Source organism: Cibotium barometz, chromosome 7 (assembly GCF_041138505.1).
Source record: "Cibotium barometz isolate CiBa-2024 chromosome 7, ASM4113850v1, whole genome shotgun sequence".
Classification (NCBI taxonomy): Eukaryota; Viridiplantae; Streptophyta; class Polypodiopsida; order Cyatheales; family Cibotiaceae; genus Cibotium; species Cibotium barometz.
The window spans coordinates 10,723,210-10,744,805 of record NC_141052.1 but is presented as its reverse complement, the minus strand read 5'-3'; the positions used below and the strand labels follow the sequence as shown (position 1 = coordinate 10,744,805).

The following is a 21,596-nucleotide window of genomic DNA, read 5'->3' as shown; positions in this document are numbered from 1 at the left end:
AAAAAAAACCTGCAAATCATGGAAGCCCAGTAGCACCCGCACACCCCTGGCTTCTGTAAATCATTGCTACTGGCGACCTCCCTCTATTCCCATTGGAGGTTGATCAGCAGGTATAGCGGCATGGCAAAATTTGGCTGGCATGGTGCTGCAAGACCATAGACGGCTCAGTGACACCGACAAAGGTCGTCCGTGCTACCTACACCGACCTCATCCATCCTCTTTGCAACCACCACAAGAGTATTCAGGTCAGCTCCCCAGAGATGTAAGAGAAGCCTTATGCTTTTCTTCACAAATGGAGCCCCGGCCCTTTCTTGAACAGTGGGAGGGCAGCATCATCTGGCAATAAGCCCCCACTGTGGCTATATCCCCCCCACCCTACTTACAGTCATTATTTTTGTAGGAGGGTTGTAATCTGATTCTATGCATTCTCTCTTTTGAATAGAAGCATCTTGCTCTCGGACAGGAAAAAATAAAAGTTAACCGTGGAGAACAGGCTTAACCGGCCTATGGTTTTACAAGAGAAATCTGCACAGGGATGCCTCATGACTGTGAATTATAGTGCATCACACCCTTTCACAGAAAGACTTGATCAAACAATCCCTGAATTCTCGTGTCCAGTATTATCCCTTGCACGACACTATCAACACTCAATGCGACATCATTGCTGGTCCAAGAAGAAACAGGGAAAACCCAAAACAATTTTATTCTCCCTATGTTCTCTCTCCTGCCGTTTCTTCGCCTTTTTCAGAACTTAGCCAGGATTCACCAACAATTTGTCTATAAATTGGACAAATTACGCAATATCATCTATAATGAACCTCATTCTTCAAATTCCACAGTAAAAAGCACATGTAGCAAAGAAAATACTTAAATAATCACTGCCTAAAAGCAACACAAAGTCACCTTTCCTCTGTCCTCAAAACAAGAATGAGAAGATCAAGAGCAAACAAACTTACTGCTTAGACTGCTCCAAAGTGATTGAGCCAGGCCAATACCAACTAATTGTACTGCAAGCACTGCGGCGGAACCATTTACTACCCATATCAATGCACCAAGCATCCCCCACCAAGTAAACTTCAAAGGCTGCAGAGACAATATCAATCCTTATACAAGAAATCTTCCCAGAGAGAAACCCAATCATGTAAACAGTAGAACTCAAAGCATGAAATCATGGAAAGATTACACACATATGCTCATCTTTGAGCCTTAAACAACAGAATGGGATCAAAACAGGGATAAGAGTTTATACAGTATATGTCAAAACAAGCCAAGACGTTGCAAAGCATGTGAGGGATTTGTAAGATTGAAAGATAATTGGATCAACATTAGCAACCAGTACTGCAGCAGTCTTCATTGGCACAGCTGCAGGCATTATCATACACGTGATGCTTTAGCAACCATGTGCATAACACTTCATTTCACAAGCAAGAGATCATATGCTGGCCTCCTAGAAAATCTTTTATTATTCTCATGTTCCTCAAGTTTATAAAGGAAGCATGTTAACGACCATTTCTTCTCCCCAAGCAAAGATCCTTCAATTAGTAAAGAAAATATACATATGAGAAAACAAATAAGATCCCTCTAATGAGATAAAAGTCTAACTAAGGCCCCCTCCAAGACTAGCCGCTTTTGGGGAGAGCTTACATATTCCAGGGTAAGGGGACTAGCCACACCTGGGCCTGAAATCCCCAGCCATGCCAGCATAGGTAAGATCCAATGTTTTGTTTGGGATTATCTTTGGTCTAAAGAAAGAGGCATCAAGGTTTGGTGAAGGCTGGAGCTCCCCCGCCGCTAGCGCACAACCAGGCCCCTCTTCAGCATATCATCCTCCCACCCTTTCTCCACCCCTGCGTGCACCTCCTGCCCCTACCCCATCAGCCCCTTTGTCAGCTCTCACACCCCCAGACTTCTTCTTCTGACAGAAAGAAGTCTCTTTCCGTGTCTTTGGAGATGTTTGCCAGTTCTTTGTGCATAAACCCTATTCTGCACAGCCCCTTTCCCCTCCTGCGCAGCCCCTTTCCCATCTCTGTTGAACCTGCTGCTGACCCCTGCTCCTGTCCTGCCCTCGCCTTGCACTCCCTGCCTAGCCTTTTGCGTCATCCCTCCTTTCTGTTTCCCCTTTCGCACAGGTCCCTCCTTTTTCCCCTTTCCCAGCCCACCTTCCACCTCCGTCCCTATCGGTACTCTCCACCCTTCTATTTTCTTTTTACCCGTTTTATCCTTTCCTATATGGATAGCTAGTGGTGTTCTTCATTTTGGCTTTTGCAAGAGGACCCTAGTCCCCGATCCCCCCCTTCACAGGACTCCATGGCAACCAGTCCATCTTTCCCGACTGAGGCCGCCCTCAGCTACCACCTTTTGTAAGTGGGCCTCGAGCTTTTGTCGTCATCAGTAGCCTCCTTGAAGGCCACCACCTCACCTGCAAATTCACCAGTAGCAAACCTGCCCACGGCCAGATTTGAAATCTCCTGCGAGCCACGCTATTGGCAAGCAAGGCTTGATCTCTGGATCTAGTTTCTCAGCAACAGCTACGTTGGGAATGAGTTCAATGCGACTGCCCTCACATACAGCCTCAAGCAAACCCCATTGCAATATGCGGCACGCAGATGCATATTTTGCTTGATGGAAACACGGTTTCACTCCTGACTCTGACCCACTGGCCCGTGACTGGTTTCCAGGCCTCCCGAAAGCGTGCCACAAGCTTCTCCCAATGATTGGACGACCCCTCAATAACAGATTGATACCCCTCAAGGCCCCCGCACATGCTGCCCTTGGCGGGTTGGGGAGAATAGAATATTCTCCCCGCCACATCAAAAACCCGAAAATCCTTCGTCCACAGAGTAGACGCGACAGGGAGAGGAAAACGCCAGCCTGCACGTCATCCAGCTTTCCCGCGTACAGGTTCCCGCCTTGATTTCCCGCCACCCCGCCACCGTGGCCTTTATCTCCAGCCCGCCATCCTCAGTTCTTGTCCACAACCAACCTGCGCAGGTCTCTATCTCGTGACAGCCCGCCATGAATCCCCTGCAGTTGGCTCTCTCTCCAATGTAACTGCGCAGCAGGCATCTACCTTGGCAGCCGCCTTACACAACAGTACCCCCACCCATTGGTACTGGGCAGGTCCAAACAGTAGCGCAGGTCTCTCTCTCTCTCTCTCTCTCTCTCTCTCTCTCTCTGCGCAGTTACCAGCATATGGACGAGTGAGATACATATAAAATCATTCGTCCATTGTAGTATGTATAAAGTCGGATGCCCCCGTGTTACTGCTGATGCCCAGAGAGCGGAGGTGCAGCGCTTTTCTGCATGAAAGCCCTCTCTCTCTCTCTCTCTCTCTCTCTCTCTCTCTCTCTCTCTCTCTCTCCTGAAAGTCATGGATACTAATATGTCTTTTGGTTTTGTATGCATGGATACTAATATGTCTTTTGGTTTTTTATGCAGTCATGGATAAGTATCAGAAGCCTTCGACCCCCAATTTCGTAAGTGCATTCACGGCATTTCATCCACCACAATATGTTCGCCGCTCAACACAATGCGAAGGGCAGTTCGGCACCACCCAATCCACCAACTCTATGCCTGAAACCGATAACGGGGGGCCAACGATGCAAGCTACGACCAATTGCATCGACCAATATCAGTCATTCTCACAACTTTTGACGCAAGGGTGCTCGAACAACAATCTCGGTAATCTCGATGAAAGCCCTATCAAGCACATTAATTTGAATTCTGCATTGCCTCAACTTGGTTTCATCAATGGCGCAACTCATTCTCAGCATCAATATTACAACTTTCCCCCTGCCTCCTTGGACAAGTCAACAAACTCCACTTCTGTGTCCTCCTCCATGCCTATTGTACCTCACATCAGCAGCATAGTGACCTCTCCTACAAAATCTGGAGTGTGCAAGAAAGCCCTTTCAGAGACTTGGACAGAGAATCGAGTTTTATGTCTTCTTGACCTTTATGAGGCCATGGTTCGCTTTACAAACGCTATGAAGGAGATTGATCTTCAACGAATTGCTGTGCGGGCTGAAAAGGCTATGGAAACGCAATTGCAAATTGCCCGGCTTTTGGCTGGGAATGGAGGCAACTAGAGTTTGAAGCTATTTAATTGTATGGATTTCTATTTACATTCTTTCCCAAGGTTTTTTAAATTGCTTTTTTCTCTAAACATTTTGAAACTGTCTTGCACAATTTATACACTTGAAGTCCTCTCGATCACCTCTCCCTTTGAAGCACTCCATATCTTGCGCGCCACTCTCGCTACAAAATGTTGCGCATCCGCTGCCTGCGTATACGCTCTTGTCTTGCTGTACGAGGGGGCTGCAAGTTGTTGAGATGGGGATCAATATGTTCCTCCCCTTCATCATCACCCACATGTTCTAGTAGGAAATTATGCAGGACACAACATGCAATGACGTAAGTAGGTGCGCGATAGAGGTCGACCGGCATGTCTCGCAAAATGCGCCACCTATTCATCATGCCAAATGTATTTTCAATTTTGACTCTTCCTCGAGACAAATGACGATTAAACGTTAGCCAATCTCCTCCATTTGGACAATTAGCCTCCTTATATGGAGTGACACTGAGAGTTGATGATCCATATCCTTATCGCCAAGAAGGTATGGGGATATGCGTGTTCCTTCTAACCTTACAATAGGGGATGTGAGCACTTGGCGTCTTCACATCTTGTGGTATATACTAGATGCTTTCCAATGAGCAACATCATTGGTACCACTAGGGACAATCACACAAACATCCCAAAGCCGCTTTTGAGCGTCACAAATAGCTTGTAAACAATATAGAGTAGAAACAATGGCGGCACCAAAACTCCGCTGGAGTATCTTCTTTCATTGGTCTCCTAGACAATTTTATATGAGTACCATCAATCGCTCCACATACATTAGGAAATAGCGTAATAGTTTGAAAATCAGCTATAATATTGCGGAGCCTTGCTCCTCGTGGAATGGAGATGTACTTGCTTCTTAAGTTGACAACCAAGATGTCAACAATGGCATTACAATACTTACGCACTGTCAGTTCCCCAACACCATAAGTATCATTAATGTGCGTGGTGGAGTCATTGTGTGCTAGGCGAAGGAATGTGAAGCTAAGTGCCTTCTCTGGATCTATGGGCTCCCTAACAAACGATTGAGTGTGTGCTGATGGCATGAAAGGCATTATCTCACGGAGCAAAAGTTGGAAAGCTTGAAAAGGGAGCCGATAACGTCTGCGAAAGAGCTTGTCCCGATTATCAACCTCTCGAAGCCACACATTTTGTTGAACACCATGCCAAAACACATGCTGTCTTGGGAGGAATACCCACCATTCGCGCCATGTGAAAGCCATTCAAAGGAGCTGCTCCGTGAGATGGGGGACGGACAATGTCAAAACCCCAAAGAATCTCCTCGTAGAACGCTCCTGGTTCGAGACTCGAAACCTGTAAACAAACCAAACAAACAAGAAGGGGGTGCAGGCCTAACTCACCTCCCAACCATGACAGCCGTGGACAAGCCCACAGTCTTGGCTGTCTCGCAGCTAACTAGGTTGACGTACCGACCGATCTATACCTCGCGACGTCCCATACCGCCACGAAGCTACCCTCGCGGGCCTCAAGATTGCTGCCGGCCTCGGCTGCATAAAGCAGGTGCACGTCTGCACTAGATCCAGGCTCCAGACCATAGAGCTCTCACAAATCACGCGAGACTTATATAACTAATGACTAACCTTGGCCACCCTTTTATAGGCTCGTGGCCGGTCATCGAGCGTCTACACTTGGGCGCCCACTCGTCCATACTTGGGTGTCTGCCCGTTAGTCTATCCCTAACTCAGCTCACCAATCAGCCTGCCTAGCTCCAAGCTTTCCAAAACCTCGAAGCTAGTCTTGTATACCTGTGGCACACGGTAGATACACACTATGCACATGACATACTCCCCTTCCTCTAAGAGCTCACTCCTGAGCTCACTAAAAAACCAAGGTAAGCTCTCTGAAGAGTAGTTAATGTCTCCCATGTAGCGTCCTCCTCAACACGATCCTTCCACTTGATCTTGTATTCCGTGATAAGCGTATTACGCAATCTTTTTTCACAAAATCCAAGAATTTTTTCAGGTTCATGTGGAACAAATGTCATGTCCTCGACATCTATGATTTCTTGAGGAGTAACTAACTCGTCTGTTCCACCCAATACTTCCTTAACTCTACTGACATGAAATACAGGATGAACTTTCACATGAAAAGGCAAATCCAATTCATATGCAACTGAACCAATCCTTCGTGTAATACGAAATGGTCCACAGTATCTAGGGAATAATTTCGGAGATCGACCTGTCCGTAAAGTCTCGGAATCTTTCGGAACTCACAAATACACCATCGTTCCTTCAGAGAACTCTCTGGGTGAACGATGTCTATTAGAATAAAATCTGTCTCGGTCTTGAGCACTTCTAATAGATTCCTTCGCAATTTGTAACATTTCTTACATATCTTGCAAAAAATTACGTGCTGCATCATGCTGAAGTCCTGAGAATCCTACTGTAACAGGTGATCTAGGTTGAAAACCATACATAAGCATGAAAGGACTAAAACCTGTACTCGTATGCTTAGTACTGTTATATGCAAATTCTAACATAGGAAGATAATCCTCCCATGAACTCTGTCTTTTGGATACATATGCACGAAGCATATCCTCCAAAATCTGATTCACTCTTTCTGTCTAGCCATCAGATTGAGGATGATCTGAGGAACTCAAATTCAAAGTTGTTCCAACTTCTCAAAAACAAGTTTTCAAAAATCACTCGTAAACTTGGAGTCCCTATCACTGACTATGTCCTGCGGTAACCCGTACAGTCTAAACAATTGCTCGATAAACTGCCGTGCTAATTGCGTAGCTGTAATAGTCTTCCGGGTCGGTAAAAATCTAGCCATTTTTGTCAAGCGATCTACCACAACCCAAATAGAATCGTGGCCTTGATGTGTTCTTGGTAACCCAGTAATAAAATCCATGGAAATACTTTCCCATTTATTACCTGGAATTTGCAAAGGATGCAACAACCCAGCCTGTCTAAAGCGTTCAGCTTTATTTGCTTGACAAATTTGACACTTGAGAATATAATCTTCTACATACCCTTTAATCTTTGGCCAATAAAAAGTGTTTTACTAACGATAGTGTATGTCTCCCACATGATTAGAGTTAGGGTTTCATGTGGGAGACACACACAGAGAAGAAAGGGAGAGAGAGAGAGAGAGAGAGAGAGAGAGAGAGACATGTGGGGATAAGTCAACTCAATGTATGAGTGTGTGACTCCTCTATCACACATGTATATTTGCACTAGTACACATAGTGCACTTAGTACATTAAAAGTACTAAGTATACTATGTACTATAAAACTTATGGGCTAGTACACACTACAAGGGTGGGTGGGCATAATGCCTTTACCCCAACAACCTCCCACTTAAAGGCAAAGTGTCCTTAAATGAAGGAAAAGAAAAATCAGCATGTACATGATAATATACAAGGCCATATCAAGGCTGAAACTGGCCTCATCCAATGCCCATCAAGTGTCTGCAATGAGCAAACCGCTCTGGAGGCAAACTCTTTGTCAACAGATCAGCCGGGTTGTCATCCGTATGAATCTTGACAAGCTGAATCAGCTTGTTCTCTATCACACCTCTGATGAAGTGATACTTCACATCCACATGCTTCGTCTTTGCATGAAAGACAGGGTTCTTTGCCAACTGGATATCACTCTGACTGTCACAATCCAACAATGGAATATCCCCTGTATAACCCAAATCAACCACTAACCGAGATAGCCATAATGCCTCCTTGCAAGCCTCTGTGGCTGCAATATACTCGGCCTCTGTAGTAGGAAAGGCAGTGCATTTCTGCATCCTGGATATCCATGACACGGCACCTCCTGTGAATGTAAACACATAACTGGTAGTAGACTTCCGGTTATCTGGATGGCTGGCATAATCCGAATCCGTGTAACCATGCACTAATGCATCCTGTTTGCCAAAGCAAATGCACATATCCTGTGTGCCCTTCAGGTATCTCATGACACCTTTCACTGCTTCCCAATGCTTCTTGCCAGGTTTGGCCATGTATCTAGTTACCACTCCCACTGCAAATGCAATGTCCGGCCTGGTAGCAACCATGGCATACATGAGACTGCCACAAGCTGAAGCATACGGAATCTTGGCCATATCAGCCCTGTCACTATCTGACTGTGGGCTGTCCATAGCACTGAGTTTCACATATGGAGGCAAAGGAGTACTAGTCTTCTTCCCCCCTTCTATATTGAACCTCTGCAAAACTTTGCCAATGTATTCCTTCTGAGACAAATACAACACATGCTGATTTCTGTCCCGAAGTATCCCCATACCCAAATTGTGATTTGCATCACCCAAATCCTTCATATCAAAGGTCTGATGCAGCCTCTTCTTCAAGGCATCCATCTCTTTACGAGATTGCCCGGCAATCAATATATCATCAACATACAAGATGAGGATCAATAGACTGCCATCCAAAGCTTTCTTGGTGTATAAGCAGTGATCTATGTCACTCCTCCTGAAATCCTGGGATTTCATGAATGTATCAAATTTATGATACCATTCCCTTGGTGCCTGTTTGAGCCCATAAAGACTCTTTTTCAGCTTGCATACAAGCTTCTCCTTTCCATTCACTGCATAACCCTCTCGCTGTTGCATATATATCTCCTCATGGAGATCACCGTGAAGAAAAGCAGTCTTCACATCCATCTGAATCAAATCCAGATCATCATGAGCAACCAAAGCTAATACAGCTCTAAGTGTGGTCATTTTGACCACTTGAGAGAAGATCTCATCAAAGTCCACACCATATTCCTGGTTGAAGCCCTTAGCCACTAACCTGGCTTTGTATCTTGGCTTTGCATCAGGTGCAACTTTGAGCCTGTAAACCCACTTGCATGGCAAAACCTTCTTGCCTGTAGGCAAATGCACCAACTTCCATGTTCCATTTTTGTGCAGAGAATCCATCTCTCACTTCATAGCACGCTCCCAAAGAGCCTTGTCTGCCCTCTGTAAAGCCTCCTTATAACATGAGGGCTCCCCACAGTCAGTGAGCATCAAGTAGTCAACCCCTGGAACAAACCTGTCAGGGGCTATGGAGGGTCTTGTGGACCTCCGTACCCAATGACCATCATTTGCAGGTTGCTGTCCAGCCTGCATATCACCTATTGGTGGCTCCTGTTCCATGCCATAAGGTTGAAATATCATGCCCGGTATCTCCTCTAACTGTGAGATATCCATAGGGATATCTTCTGCCATCTCTGGCTGTCCATTTGGACCATTTTCAGCACCATTTAAGGGCTGGTTTTGTTGCTGTAATGGCTGATTTATAGCCCTTGGATGTTGTCCATGATGTCCATCATCATCAAAGATGACTCTGCCAGGCTCCCGTTGCCTTGCAGGCTCCTTATACATGCATGTTTCATCAAAAATGACATCATTGCTGCGTATAATCTTTCTATTCACTGGATCCCAAAGTCTATACCCCATTTCACCTTTGTCACCATATCCTAGGGATATGCATTTGTGAGACTTAGGATCAAGTTTGGTGTGTATTTCCCTGCGTATGTGCACGTACGCAACACAACCAAACACTCTCAAGTGCTTGTATGACGGAGGCTTCCCTATCCATACTTCCTCTGGCACTTTCCCACCAAGCCTCGTGTTAGGTGACCTGTTTATAAGATGAACAGCTGTCATAACAGCTTCAGCCCAAAAACCATGAAGTAACGCAGCATGTGACAACATAGAACGGACCTTCTCCTGAATGGTCCTGTTCATCCTCTCTACTGTCCCGTTTTGTGGAGGATCATAAGGAGTAGAGAGCTCCCTCTTGATGCCTTTAGCATCACAAAAGTCCTGAAACTGTTTGGACATATACTCTCCACCACCATTGTCGGAACGCAAAGCCTTCAGTGTTTTGCCAGTTTGATTCTCAACATGAGCAACAAACTTCTGAAACATTGAGAATGTATCACTCTTCAAACGAAGAGGATAAACCCACACCTTGCGTGTGGCATCATCAATAAAGGACACAAAATATTTTGCCCCTCCCAAAGAAAGCTGAGGCATCTCACATACATCTGTATGCACAAGCTCTAACTGAGCATCTTTCTGTCCAAGAGCTTTCTTGTGGGGGCACTGGAGTTGCCTGCCATATATACAATGCTCACAAAACTGAAAACTTGAGAACTTTAGAGAAGGCAAGTAACCAAAACGAGACAATTGCTCCATTCCTTTGACACTCATGTGTCCCAACCGGCTATGCCACATAGAGATTTCCGGCAGCTCGGTTGCATTTACATTAACATGGTGACAAACACCACCATGCATGAAGTAAAGAGTGTCCACCTTAGAGCCTCTGGCAACAACCAGTGAGCCCTTACTAATCTTCCACTTTCCACGACCAAATGTGGTAACATAATCAACATCATCAAGCTGTCCAGTAGAAAGCAGGTTCTTCTTGATCTCAGGCACATGCCTGACTTCATGGAGCATAAGCTGTGAGCCATCTGAAAACACAAGCCTCACATCACCTCTGCCAAGAATCTTGCATGCATGGTTGTCACCCAAATAAACTACTCCTTCATTGCCAGTAGTATACCTGACAAACAAGTCTCTACAACCTGTGACATGAAAGGAGGCACCTGAATCAATGATCCATGAGTGCATACCATGACCATCTCCTGCAAGAAGTGAATGGACATCAAGTGAAGACGTGAATAGGACTTCATCCTCACTGTCACCTCCATGTGACACATTGACTTCTTCAATCTTGACTCCACTTTTGCCCTTTGGCTTTGCATCTTTGGCTTCATCTTTGTCTTTGTCTTTTCCTTTGCCCTTTTCCTTTTGATCATTCTTCCATTTGTAGCATTGCTTTTTGATATGTCCCTTCTTGCCACAATAATGGCATTCCAAGTCCTTTTTGGAGCGGGACTTGCTCCTTCCCCGTTCTTGGCTTTTACCCCTTTGCTGGGATCTCCCACGTGCATTCATTGCATTGGACTTTCCAACAGAGTTGTTCTTCCTATTCATCTCCTCTTGAAGGAGAGCACCCTCCACATCTGCATATGATAGCATAGCATTTGAATTGCTAGTGGCTGTCCTGAATGTGTCCCAACTCTCTGACAAAGTGCATAAGAGAAAGGTGGCTTTGAACTCATCGTCCATTGCCAACTTTTGATTGATGACCTGGCTGACAACTCCATTAAACTCATTTAGATGGGCTGTCATAAACGCCCCTTCCTTCATTTGAAGACCTATGAGTTTCTTCAACCAATACACTTTGCTTGAGGCACTTTGCTGCGCATACAAGTCCTGCAATCTTTGCCACATTCCCCAAGCTGTCTTCTCTTCACGTATGCTGAAAAGTAAAGTGTCTGACACAGACAACATGATAGTGGATCTTGCTAGCTCATCCATATCTTCCCATTCTTCAGCAGTAAGAAACGGGCATTACACCCCTTTCTTTGATGTGCTTGTGCTGCTTCTTCCGGAGCAACACATTATAGCACTGGGTTTGCCAAATGTCATAATTATGTGAGCCTTCAAGCTTCTTGATGTGAAGCAATGAAGAGCTCTCACCTGTGGTTGCCATAGCAATATGCAACCTTTGACACAATCAATGCCTGACTCCCTGCAAGATGTGCAAACACTGCACCAAAGCACACAAAGTGCTCACAGTTGTTCTCCCAAAGTTTATCTCCCACTGCGGAAGCACAAATGCAACTCTCCTCCCACTGAATGTGATAAAATCACCAAAATCTGGTTGCTGCAGATTTATGACAGCACCTTAGATGTGCTCTGTTCCCCTTCCAAAACACTGTACAACAGTACTAAGTGCTCACCAATGATGTACCACATCTGTACCGGTAAGTACAGCAACTGAAAATGAGCCTTTTCCTCACTCAAATCAATGTACAGCCATGCCAAAACTTGTACAAAGTTGTACCAAATCTGTACCAACAAGTACAGTAGCAATAAATGCTCTACTGGCTGTCCAAATGAGTGAAAATCAGACCTTGACAGTCCCCACCACTGCATACAACAGTCCCGAACAGAAATTGGGCAAAAGCCGGCATAAAAGTCTTCCCTGCTGCTTTGCCAAGCTCAACAAGCACAAAATCTTGAAAAGCCCCTTGATTCAAGATCAATTTCTGATCATGAGTGGTACATTAATGCACATGAAGGCATCCAGAGCCTTCACAATGCTTCCCCCTGGCCACATATACATCCAATACATAAAAGCCCCTGATTTACTGACCCATTAAGTGCTTGACAGGCATCAACACATTGCCCAAAGCATCAAATGCCAGTGCCTGCATGCAAATCAACCCAATTGGCACAAAAGCCCTTTGATCTGCACTCCAATTTCCTGCAATTTTGCCCCGAATGTGAGACTGCTCACATCATACAGCATGTATGAATGCCCAATGGTACAATTACATCAAAAGCCCCAAATGTTGACACCCAATTTCCTCTGAAGCGATGATCAATCAGTGCTGCACAATCTCACAGCACTGCCCTGGAAACGACCCCTGCCAACGCGGTCCTCACACACACCTGCCCTACGCTTCTTCTCCAAGTGGAACAGGCGTGCAACACAGTAGACGGCGGGAAGCTGTGACACGCGTAGCTCTACAGGTTGAAGACGGTGATTACAGACGGTCAGAGTCCGATTGCAGGGAGGTGCGCATGCCTACTTGCGAGAGCTTATCTCTCAAGCGCAGGTTGAGGCAGAGATGGAGGCGTTGTGTGAGTTTTTTTGCCGATGACGACGAGATGCACGTAAGGCGGGTGTAGTAGAAGCGGGTAATGTACTTGGTGAAGAGCACGCAGAGGACAGCGGCGATAACGTCATTGACGCCCAAGGCCCCGAAGGAGAGTGAGATCGTCTGCGCAACTAGAACCCGCCCAACAGTGAGATGCCGCCAAAGAGGGCTCGCCGGAAGGGGCTCCGGTTGAAGTACCCCTGGACAGCCTTGGTGGTGCGCTGTCGTATGCAGGCTGATGGTCGGCGGCAGCGGTTGGCTGCACACAGATGGTGGCGGGATGTGCTCGCCCAGCCTGGCCCCTTGCGTTTTTCTCCCTGTTCTATTAGCTGGCACCTTCTCGCTCTCTCTTCCAACGGCTGGTTTCCTCAGCCTGTCACGTGCTGTTGCTTGTTGACAGCAGCGCACAGTCAAATTTGAGGAATCCTTGCCAGTTTCCGAGCGTATGATGTCCACCAGCTTCTGTAAGCGCACACACTCAGCTCGTTTTGCAGCTCTTCTACAGTCGATTTCAGGCTCTGCACCCTTGAGAACAAAACCCTAAAACCAGAGCTCTGATACCAATTGTAGGGAGATTAGAGTTAGGGTTTCATGTGGGAGAGACACATAGAGAAGAAAGAGAGAGAGAGAGAGAGAGAGAGAGAGAGAGAGAGAGAGAGACATGTGGGGATAAGTAAACTCAATGTATGAGTGTGTGACTCCCCTATCACATGTATATTTGCACTAGTACACATAGTGCACTTAGTACATTAAAAGTACTAAGTGTACTATGTACTATAAAACTTATGGGCTAGTACACACTACAAGGGTGGGCATAATGCCTTTACCCCAACAGATAGCGTCCTGTGTACCCCAGGGTGCCCAGCAGAAGGGGCGTCGTGACACTCCTGAAGAATCTTGGACCTAATGTTCGGAATCTGTGGGACACAAATTTTGTCATTACGGAATAGTAAACCATTCCGAATCATCCACTGGCCTCCTACAGCCTGAATGGTAGACTGCTCAGTCATTGAGTCTTGGTCAATCAATGAGCTCCCGTCCTGGATCTTCTGCCAAAATGGACCAAAATAACTATCAGTCTTGCAAAGCCCTCTCAATGACTGAAATAAGTCAGTAGAAATCTCGGTGAACGACAAAGTATTCACCTCTCTAATTCGACTAAGCGCATCTGCAACACTATTCATGGACCCTTTCCGATAACGGATCTCAAAATCAAAATCTTGCATTAACTCACCCCAACGAGCTTTCCTTCCTCTCAAATCATCCGCATCACACACATACTTAATTGACTGATGATCAGTCGATACCACAAACTTGGAGCCATATAAAGAATGTCTCCAAACCTTGAGAGCATGAATCACAACATAAAGCTCCTTCTCAAGGGTTGGCCAACGAGATTGAGTGTCGTCTAGCTTTTTACTTTCAAAAACAACCGGTCTACCATCTTGAAATAAAGCAGCCCCGATGGCATAGTCACTGGCATCAGTTTCAAGAACATAAGGCCGACTAAGATCGGGTAATGCTAAGATAGGTGCTTCCTTGACTTTATCTTTCAAAAGCCTGAAGGCCATATCCAAATCGTTATTCCAAGTGATAGGCTGATTTGACTTACGTCCACGACCTTTCAACAAGTCGGTCATCGGTAGTGTGAGCTGAGAGTACTCCCGCACAGATTTCCGAAGAAAAACAACAAAACCGAGAAAACAATGAAGTTGTTTCACTGTTCGCGGTATAGGCCAGTCCAGAACCTTGTGAACTCGGTCATAGTCAATGCTTAATCCATCTCTAGTGATCTTGTGTCCCAAGTAAATGATTTCTATAAAAAACTCACATTTACTTAATTTAGCATATAGTCGATTCTGTCTTAAAATACATAAGACAATCATGAGGTGTCTAACATGATCCTCAAGAGTACAACTATATATCAAAATATCATCTAAGAACACCATCACAAATTTTTCCAAATGTTCACGAAAAAGATCGTTCATCATTTGCTGGAAAGTGACTGGAGCATTAGTTAACCCAAAAGGTAATACGAGAAACTCGTAATGGCCATACCTAGTCGAAAGGCGGCTCTTTCGACATGCCTTTCATGAATACGTATCTGGTGATAGCCAGTACGTAAATCTATCTTCGTGAAATATTTCGCTCCTGCTAACCGGTCAATCAGGTCATCTGATCTAGGGAGAGGATAACGGTTCTTAATTGTTAGCTTGTTCAATCTCTTGTAATCTATACACATTCTCCAGGTGTTGTCCTTCTTTCTCCTAAGCAATACAGGTGCACCCCAAGGTGATTTACTTGGACGGATCTGGCCCATCCTCAAATAATCTTCGAGTTGTTTAGCCAACTCATCTTCCTCAGCTTGGCTCATCCTATAAGGTGGAATACTGACAGGATGAGCACCAGGGTCCAGGGATCAAGTCAATACGATGATCTACTGCCCTTTCAGGTGGTAAACCCGATAGCAGTTCCTTAGAAAATACATCTTGAAACGAATCAAGTATCTTCTGTAATTCTTTGCTTTCAAATACACTTAATTCATTGACATCCATGGAATGTATGAGAAATGAAGTGAAATCAATACACAATGGAAAGCGGTATACAAAGAAGAATCCATTATATTTCCAAAATCAACTGTATTTACAAGAGGTCCCTGAGAGGGATGTATACAATCACCTAAAATACTATACTGGGTGTTCCTATGTTGAAAAGAAAAAATATGACTAGACCAATCTATCTGGACTTGAAGAGTCTTAAACCACTGAATCCCTAATAACAAGTCTACATGTTCTAGATGCATAACATAGCATTCCAGAGTATCTTTGTAGTCCTGAATCCAGAGTGGTAGCATCTCCATCTTCGATCCCATACTTGCCTTTCCGCAGGTAGGCGTACCTCATAGGTATGATCGCTGGGTGTCATATCAAGACTCAATTTCTGCACAAGTTTGTAGTTAACAAAATTGTGTGAGCTGCCAAGGTCTAGAAGAATGTGGATTCTATGGTCATTCACTTCTCCATAAACTCGGTGAAGATCATGCAAGCCAAAAACTTTAGAGTTGAACAAACAATCAGAACATGTACTAGAGCGAGAAAGTACAGTAACTGACGTACCTGTCAAAGACAACTGGTTAGCTGCCTTTGGCTTGGGTCCTGCGTTGGTCTTTGCACCCTTTTGCTTCGGGCACTCGTTACGCATGTGCCCTTTTCTTCGCAGATAAAACAACGGTCCTCCTTCTTGATCTTCAAAGCCTTAAGGAGTCGTTTCTTCTTCGCTGGAGTCGAACTTGGATTCTTCGAAGGTTGGTCCGAAGACTTTCCTTCAGTCGTGTTAGCCATAGGTGCGGAGAACTTTCTTTTATGCTTGTTCCCTGCTCGGTAACGGGTTCAGACTTGGAAGAGACCATTGTATCGTCATAGATACGAGCTGAATGAATGGCCTCGTCCAATGTTTTGCATTTGTTATTTTTAACCTGTAAACGGTATGAGTCTGGTAAACCATCATACCCGAAAGAGTAGATAGGGTAGTGGTCAAGAGAGAGATGGAGTTCTGCAAAGCTTGCATCTGGGCGGCGATTTGTGCCTGACATTTCGAAGAAGAAGCTTCGAGAGCTACTTTGAACTCTTGGAAATCTGATTTTGACACATAATCGTCAAAAAGATCGGCATCGGTATCTTCCGTAGCCGGCAAGCCTTAGCGTTCGACAAGGGGCTCCAACTCCGATTCTTGGGTCGACATCTTGAAGAGGACAAGTGGAGAGAAATTTCGATCTTTGCACAATAAAAGTGCGAGGGAACTTGAGAGCTTGAGAGCTTGAAAACTTGAGAGATATGTGGCAAGAAGCCCACTTAAGGGATTTATATAACCTTCCCCAAAAGCAACTTGAGCTTTTGCTTTTATGTTTATATATATATATATATATATATATATATATATATATATATATATATATATATATATATATATACTGTTTTCTTTTAAAAAAAACACCTTTAAAACTTAGGGACCTTTAAACTCTTTTTTTTTTTTAAGTTTAATCTTTAAAAAAACAAAAGCACCCAAATCGGCGGAATGCTTTTAGCGATTTTTTTTTCTGAAATTGGCGCCGCCGACTTCGCCTTGCTGCCGTCACCTGCGATGCTGTCGGGTGCGTTTCTGCCGTCGTCTGCGTTCGCTCAGGTGGCCTGCACCGGCCTGCACCAGCCTACGCTTCGGCTTGGCTGCCTGGCTGCGTAGGCCTAGGTGCCTGCCAGCAGGGCCGCCTACGTAGGCCTGGCCGGCTGCCAGCCTGGCCGCCTGCATAGGTCTGGCTGCTTACACGCCTGCGCCTACTACATACTTGCGCCTGCAACGCCCGATAGCCCACGACCAGCATGCGACTACCAACGATCCCCTTCTTCACATCTCTCGCTCGCTTTCTCTCTCACGTTCAACCCAGAGCAAACATGCTTTTTTTTCTGTTTTTTCTCACAACTTGTTCATGCGACTGCACAAATAGCCTTCTTCTTGCAAAACAAATCAACCCTACTAGACCACCTTCTCCAACACGGGTTCTTTGATGAAAAAGCACATACTATCTGAAAAAACAACAGCATGCATAAACAAAACAGCAAGCTTCTTGAGCACATACCTTTCTTCAACCTCGTCTTCTCTACCTACCAACTTGCTCGTTCACGAGGCACGCTCTGATACCACTGTCAAAACCCCAAAGGATCTCCTCGTAGAACGCTCCTGGTTCGAGACTTGAAACCTGCAAAACAAACCAAACAAACCCCAAAGGATCTCCTCGTAGAACGCTCCTGTTTGCAGGTTTCGAGACTCGAAACCTGCAAACAAACCAAACAAACAAGAAGGGGGTGCAGGCCTAACTCACCTCCCAACCATGACAGCCGTGGGCAAGCCCACAGTCTTGGCTGTCCCCACCGAGCCACGAGCTGAGCTAACTAGGTTGACGTACCAACCAATCTCTACCTCGCGACGTCCCATACCGCCACGAAGCTACCCTCGCGAGCCTCGAGATTGCTGCCGACCTCGACTGGTGCACGTCTGTACTAGATCCAAGCTCCAGACCATAGAGCTCTCACAAATCACGCGAGACTTTATATGACTAATGACTAACCTTGGCCACCCTTTTATAGGCTCCTGGCCGATCATCGGGCGTCCACACTTGGGCGCCCGCCCGTCCATACTTGGGTGCCCGCCCGTTAGTCTATCCCTAACTCAGCTCGCGAATCAGCCTGCCTAGCTCCAAGCTTCCCCAAACCTCGAAGCTAGTCTTGTGTGCGTGTAGCACACGGTAGATACACACTGTGCACATGACAGACAACATGATCAGCAAAAGGAGAACAAAAAAATAGAAGACGCTCCAAGACTCTCCTGGAGCAAGAACACCTGTGGCTTCCATCCATGTAGATAGCCATAGTCTTGCAAGGGAGCCTCGCATTATGATGTGGTGTTTACAATGGAGAATTGAGAGACAGAGAGAGAGAGAGAGTTTAGTTTGGTGTATATGGAGTTAACCAGGCCTGTGTTTAGCTTGCTAATAGCCTTCAACCTGGCAAGAAATGGATTGATAAAAAGGTTTGTTGCAGATGGTGCTCTGCAGTGCAGGACTGTAGAAAGCTAGCAGCAGGAGAAGAAGAAGAAGAAGGCCAGAGAAGAAAAAGGCGTGAAATGAGACGTGTTGATGAGAACGTGGCTGGAGAAGAAGAAGGCGTGAAATGAGACGTTGGGGGTGACGTGGGGTGATGCTGACGTGGCTGGAGACGTTGGAAAGCTGGCCCCCTCCATGTGCGCAATACAGATTTGGTGTCCACCTAGCGGCACTGTGGATTGCAGACACAGCGGGGAACAAAGCAGCCATGTGCGCCGGCCTTCAAATAACAGCCACTGCAATGGCCCGGGCTGTAGGACTCTTGTCCCTCCGACTCACCATACTCACTCCAAAGAAATGCCTCCAGCACCTCTTGATCCCTCACCTAAATGGGTCCACTTCCTCCGGCGTGAGGACTTCTCCCAATTGCCAGGTGAGTGTTTCATGTGTCGCCACACATCGACCACATGCGCAGTCATGCCCCAGCGCCCTTCCAACAGCAAGCACTTGAAGTAGGTGGCCATCTCCCAGCCATAGGGGCCCCCCAGAGAGTGTCCTCAGCCTCTGCCCTGCAGACACTATATGGACCACATGCGCAGTCATGCCCCAGCACCCTTCCAACAGCAAGCACTTTAAGTAGGCGGCCATCTCCCAGCCATAGGGCCCCGCCAAAGAGTGTCCTCGGCCTCTGCCCTGCACACACTATCTAAACCTCCCCCCTCAATCTCCGGAGGGCAGCAGAACCTCACCCCCTCACCAAACAGATCACCGGCAACAATTAACACAAGAGCAAGGCTGGCAGACACATGGCTGATTGAGGTGGAGATGCCCATACCATCACAGGAGGGATCCTCCAACCTCACAACACGAGGCACCAATCCCCATGCAAGATCGTAATGATCATTTACCTTAAGAATCTTTCTGTTGCCTCCCCAAAGAATTTGGCGGACCCTCTAGTAGTGGCGTTGACTATGCGCAGGTGTAGAATGATGACTGCAGGAGTAAAGTACAAACCTTACCTACATCCAAAGGAGTGAAAAACCCTCCTCAAAAATGTTTCGCCATTTTGTCCTCGGAATCGTCATGCCCCTGCTGAAAGGACGAGCCTCAGTAGACTCCAAATCTGCAACAGCAGATGAACGGGGTACCATATCCATTCAACCAACATACATCACAATGAGCCCATATATGTCCATAGACAAATTCCAACGCCATGCTATATATATTTGCATGCATTTACCTAATCACGCCCATACATAGGAATAGTCCCTTAAAGATTAGTAGAACCAAATAATATCGTTGGATGCACCCTTATATCACAATGACCACCAATACATTATGCTAGGGTTAACACCTTAGTCAATAGGCAACATGAACGACAATCCCTACAGCAACATTGAAATGAACGCCGCCTCAAAACCCATCACAACTCCTCGATTGTGAGATTGGCATAGGTGCTAGCTACTCAGTGTGTGTCCGAGGTGTCCATTACTTGGTACCTAAGATTTTTAAACCTTAATCTCAACTAATCTTTAGCACGACGGAGTAACAGCCAGCCACAGCAACAGCAATGGCCAATAGATGTCAACTGACCACCTCCATCGCAGCCATGTCAACTAGCTTCGACTTGGCTGCATATACATGCTTTGAGAACGGTAAACAGCATGGCACATGGTGATGCTGCCCAAAACCCCAGATCAGGACAGGCTTTACACGCTGCAAGGGATCTCAGTATGAGTGCTAGGCGACCCAGAGGGACAAGCAGAAGTCAACCTCCGTTTTCCAACTTGGGAGTGGACTTCATTGCTCCCATAGTAGAATCTCCATGTAGACTTTATTGCTACCAAAAAAACAACGCAGACTATAAGAATCTCGCACGTTAGACCACCAGGTTGAGGACTCCGGTATTCTAATGGTTTAGTGAAATAACCCTTTGTTAAGAAATGGCCCCTTCACCCATATTTTCCGCAGTTTTTTCACTCGGATGAACACACACCCTCGGAAACAAAAATTAACATGTAATGCTGCAGGCGCGCCAACGATCCATTCCATTGGGATGCTTAAGAACAACATCTAATGTCAAAGAATAGCTCAATTAACCTAAATTTTGCAGAATTGACCCGAGGGTGCCTTTTCAAATACCGTAGGAGCCGAAGAAGAAAATTGCACCAATTGCTGCAAGAACTCCGATCGCTAGTGCCTCCATGTGTAGGAGAAGGGTGTGTCTACATACGGTGGTGGTGTGGTAGACACAGCGAGAGAGAGAGAGAGAGAGAGAGACTTGTCAGTGAGCTAAATCACAGGCTGTGTTTATTTTTGAAAGTTGAAGAGACCTTTCGCATACAATTTGACCTTCTTCTCTATATTATCTCTACTAGCATTGCTGGTGCCGACCAAGGTTTCAGAAAAGAATTATTCCCTCTCTACAACTCTCTCTCTCACACACACATGCACATGACCCTCTCCCTCTCTTTGTCACGTACACACATTCTCAAATGTTGAAACTCTCTCTCTCTCACACGCACATGCACGTGACCCTCTCCCTCTCTCTGTCACGTACACACATTCTCAAATGTTGAAACTCTCTCTCTCTCACACATGCACGCACATATACACACACCTCTCTCTCTCTCACACACACACACACATACACACACTCCCTCTCTCTTTTTACACTCTCCGACACATAGAAGCGCTCTCTCTCTCTCTCAATCTCTCTCTGTCACTCACACACACACGCGCGTATGCACACATACACACACCCTCTCTCTCTCTCTCTCTCTCTCTCTCTCTCACACACACACACACACATACACGTATGTAAATATATAGTATATACAATATTATGTTTTAGATACATAGACACATATACTTACTTATACATATATACATGTATTTAAAAATATAAATACAAACATCAACATAATTTAATTAATTTTGATTAAATTTTAATGTGCGAAGATGGGTGATAAGCTGTGGTCACTTTTAAATATATAGATAGATATATCATACACACATCGAAACACACACATATACACACGCACACACACACACACAAACATATATATATATATATATATATATATATACATATACATACATACATACATATGTATGTATAAATGTAAATAAAAACACACACATGTATACACACATATACATATATGTTTTCTATTTAATTTAC

At 45.5% G+C, this 21,596-nt stretch overlaps 3 protein-coding genes across 7 annotated transcripts in view; 1 reads left to right on the top strand and 2 right to left on the bottom strand.

Annotated features, from left to right (window-relative positions):
- Nucleotides 1–20,794, bottom strand: part of LOC147636663 (uncharacterized) — a 77,114-nt gene extending 56,320 nt beyond the window's left edge. The window contains exons 1-4 of one of the 5 annotated variants that reach the window (XM_086800126.1): nucleotides 20,555–20,790; nucleotides 19,432–19,535; nucleotides 1,250–1,362; nucleotides 957–1,083 (exon numbers count right to left, since the gene is read on the bottom strand). In XM_086800126.1, the coding sequence (XP_086656252.1) occupies nucleotides 957–1,083; nucleotides 1,250–1,354 (232 nt within the window). In that variant the 5' untranslated portion in view covers nucleotides 1,355–1,362; nucleotides 19,432–19,535; nucleotides 20,555–20,790. Of the gene's footprint in view, nucleotides 1–956; nucleotides 1,084–1,249; nucleotides 1,363–19,431; nucleotides 19,536–20,512 lie in introns of all 5 variants that reach the window. The other 4 variants (XM_086800127.1, XM_086800125.1, XM_086800129.1 and 1 more) reach the window with 4 other exon arrangements.
- LOC147636665 (uncharacterized) lies at nucleotides 2,779–4,088 on the top strand. The gene is made up of 2 exons (XM_086799927.1): nucleotides 2,779–3,138; nucleotides 3,439–4,088. Exon 2 carries the CDS (start codon nucleotides 3,441–3,443, stop codon nucleotides 4,086–4,088), a length of 648 nt encoding a protein of 215 aa, XP_086656053.1. The 5' UTR covers nucleotides 2,779–3,138; nucleotides 3,439–3,440.
- On the bottom strand, nucleotides 4,258–5,343 carry LOC147636664 (protein ANTAGONIST OF LIKE HETEROCHROMATIN PROTEIN 1-like). The gene is made up of 2 exons (XM_086799926.1): nucleotides 4,820–5,343; nucleotides 4,258–4,579 (listed from the first exon to the last, which is right to left on the bottom strand). The coding sequence occupies exons 1-2, from the start codon at nucleotides 5,341–5,343 to the stop codon at nucleotides 4,258–4,260; spliced, it is 846 nt and encodes a 281-aa protein (XP_086656052.1).
- Nucleotides 20,795–21,596: the final 802 nt, after the last annotated feature.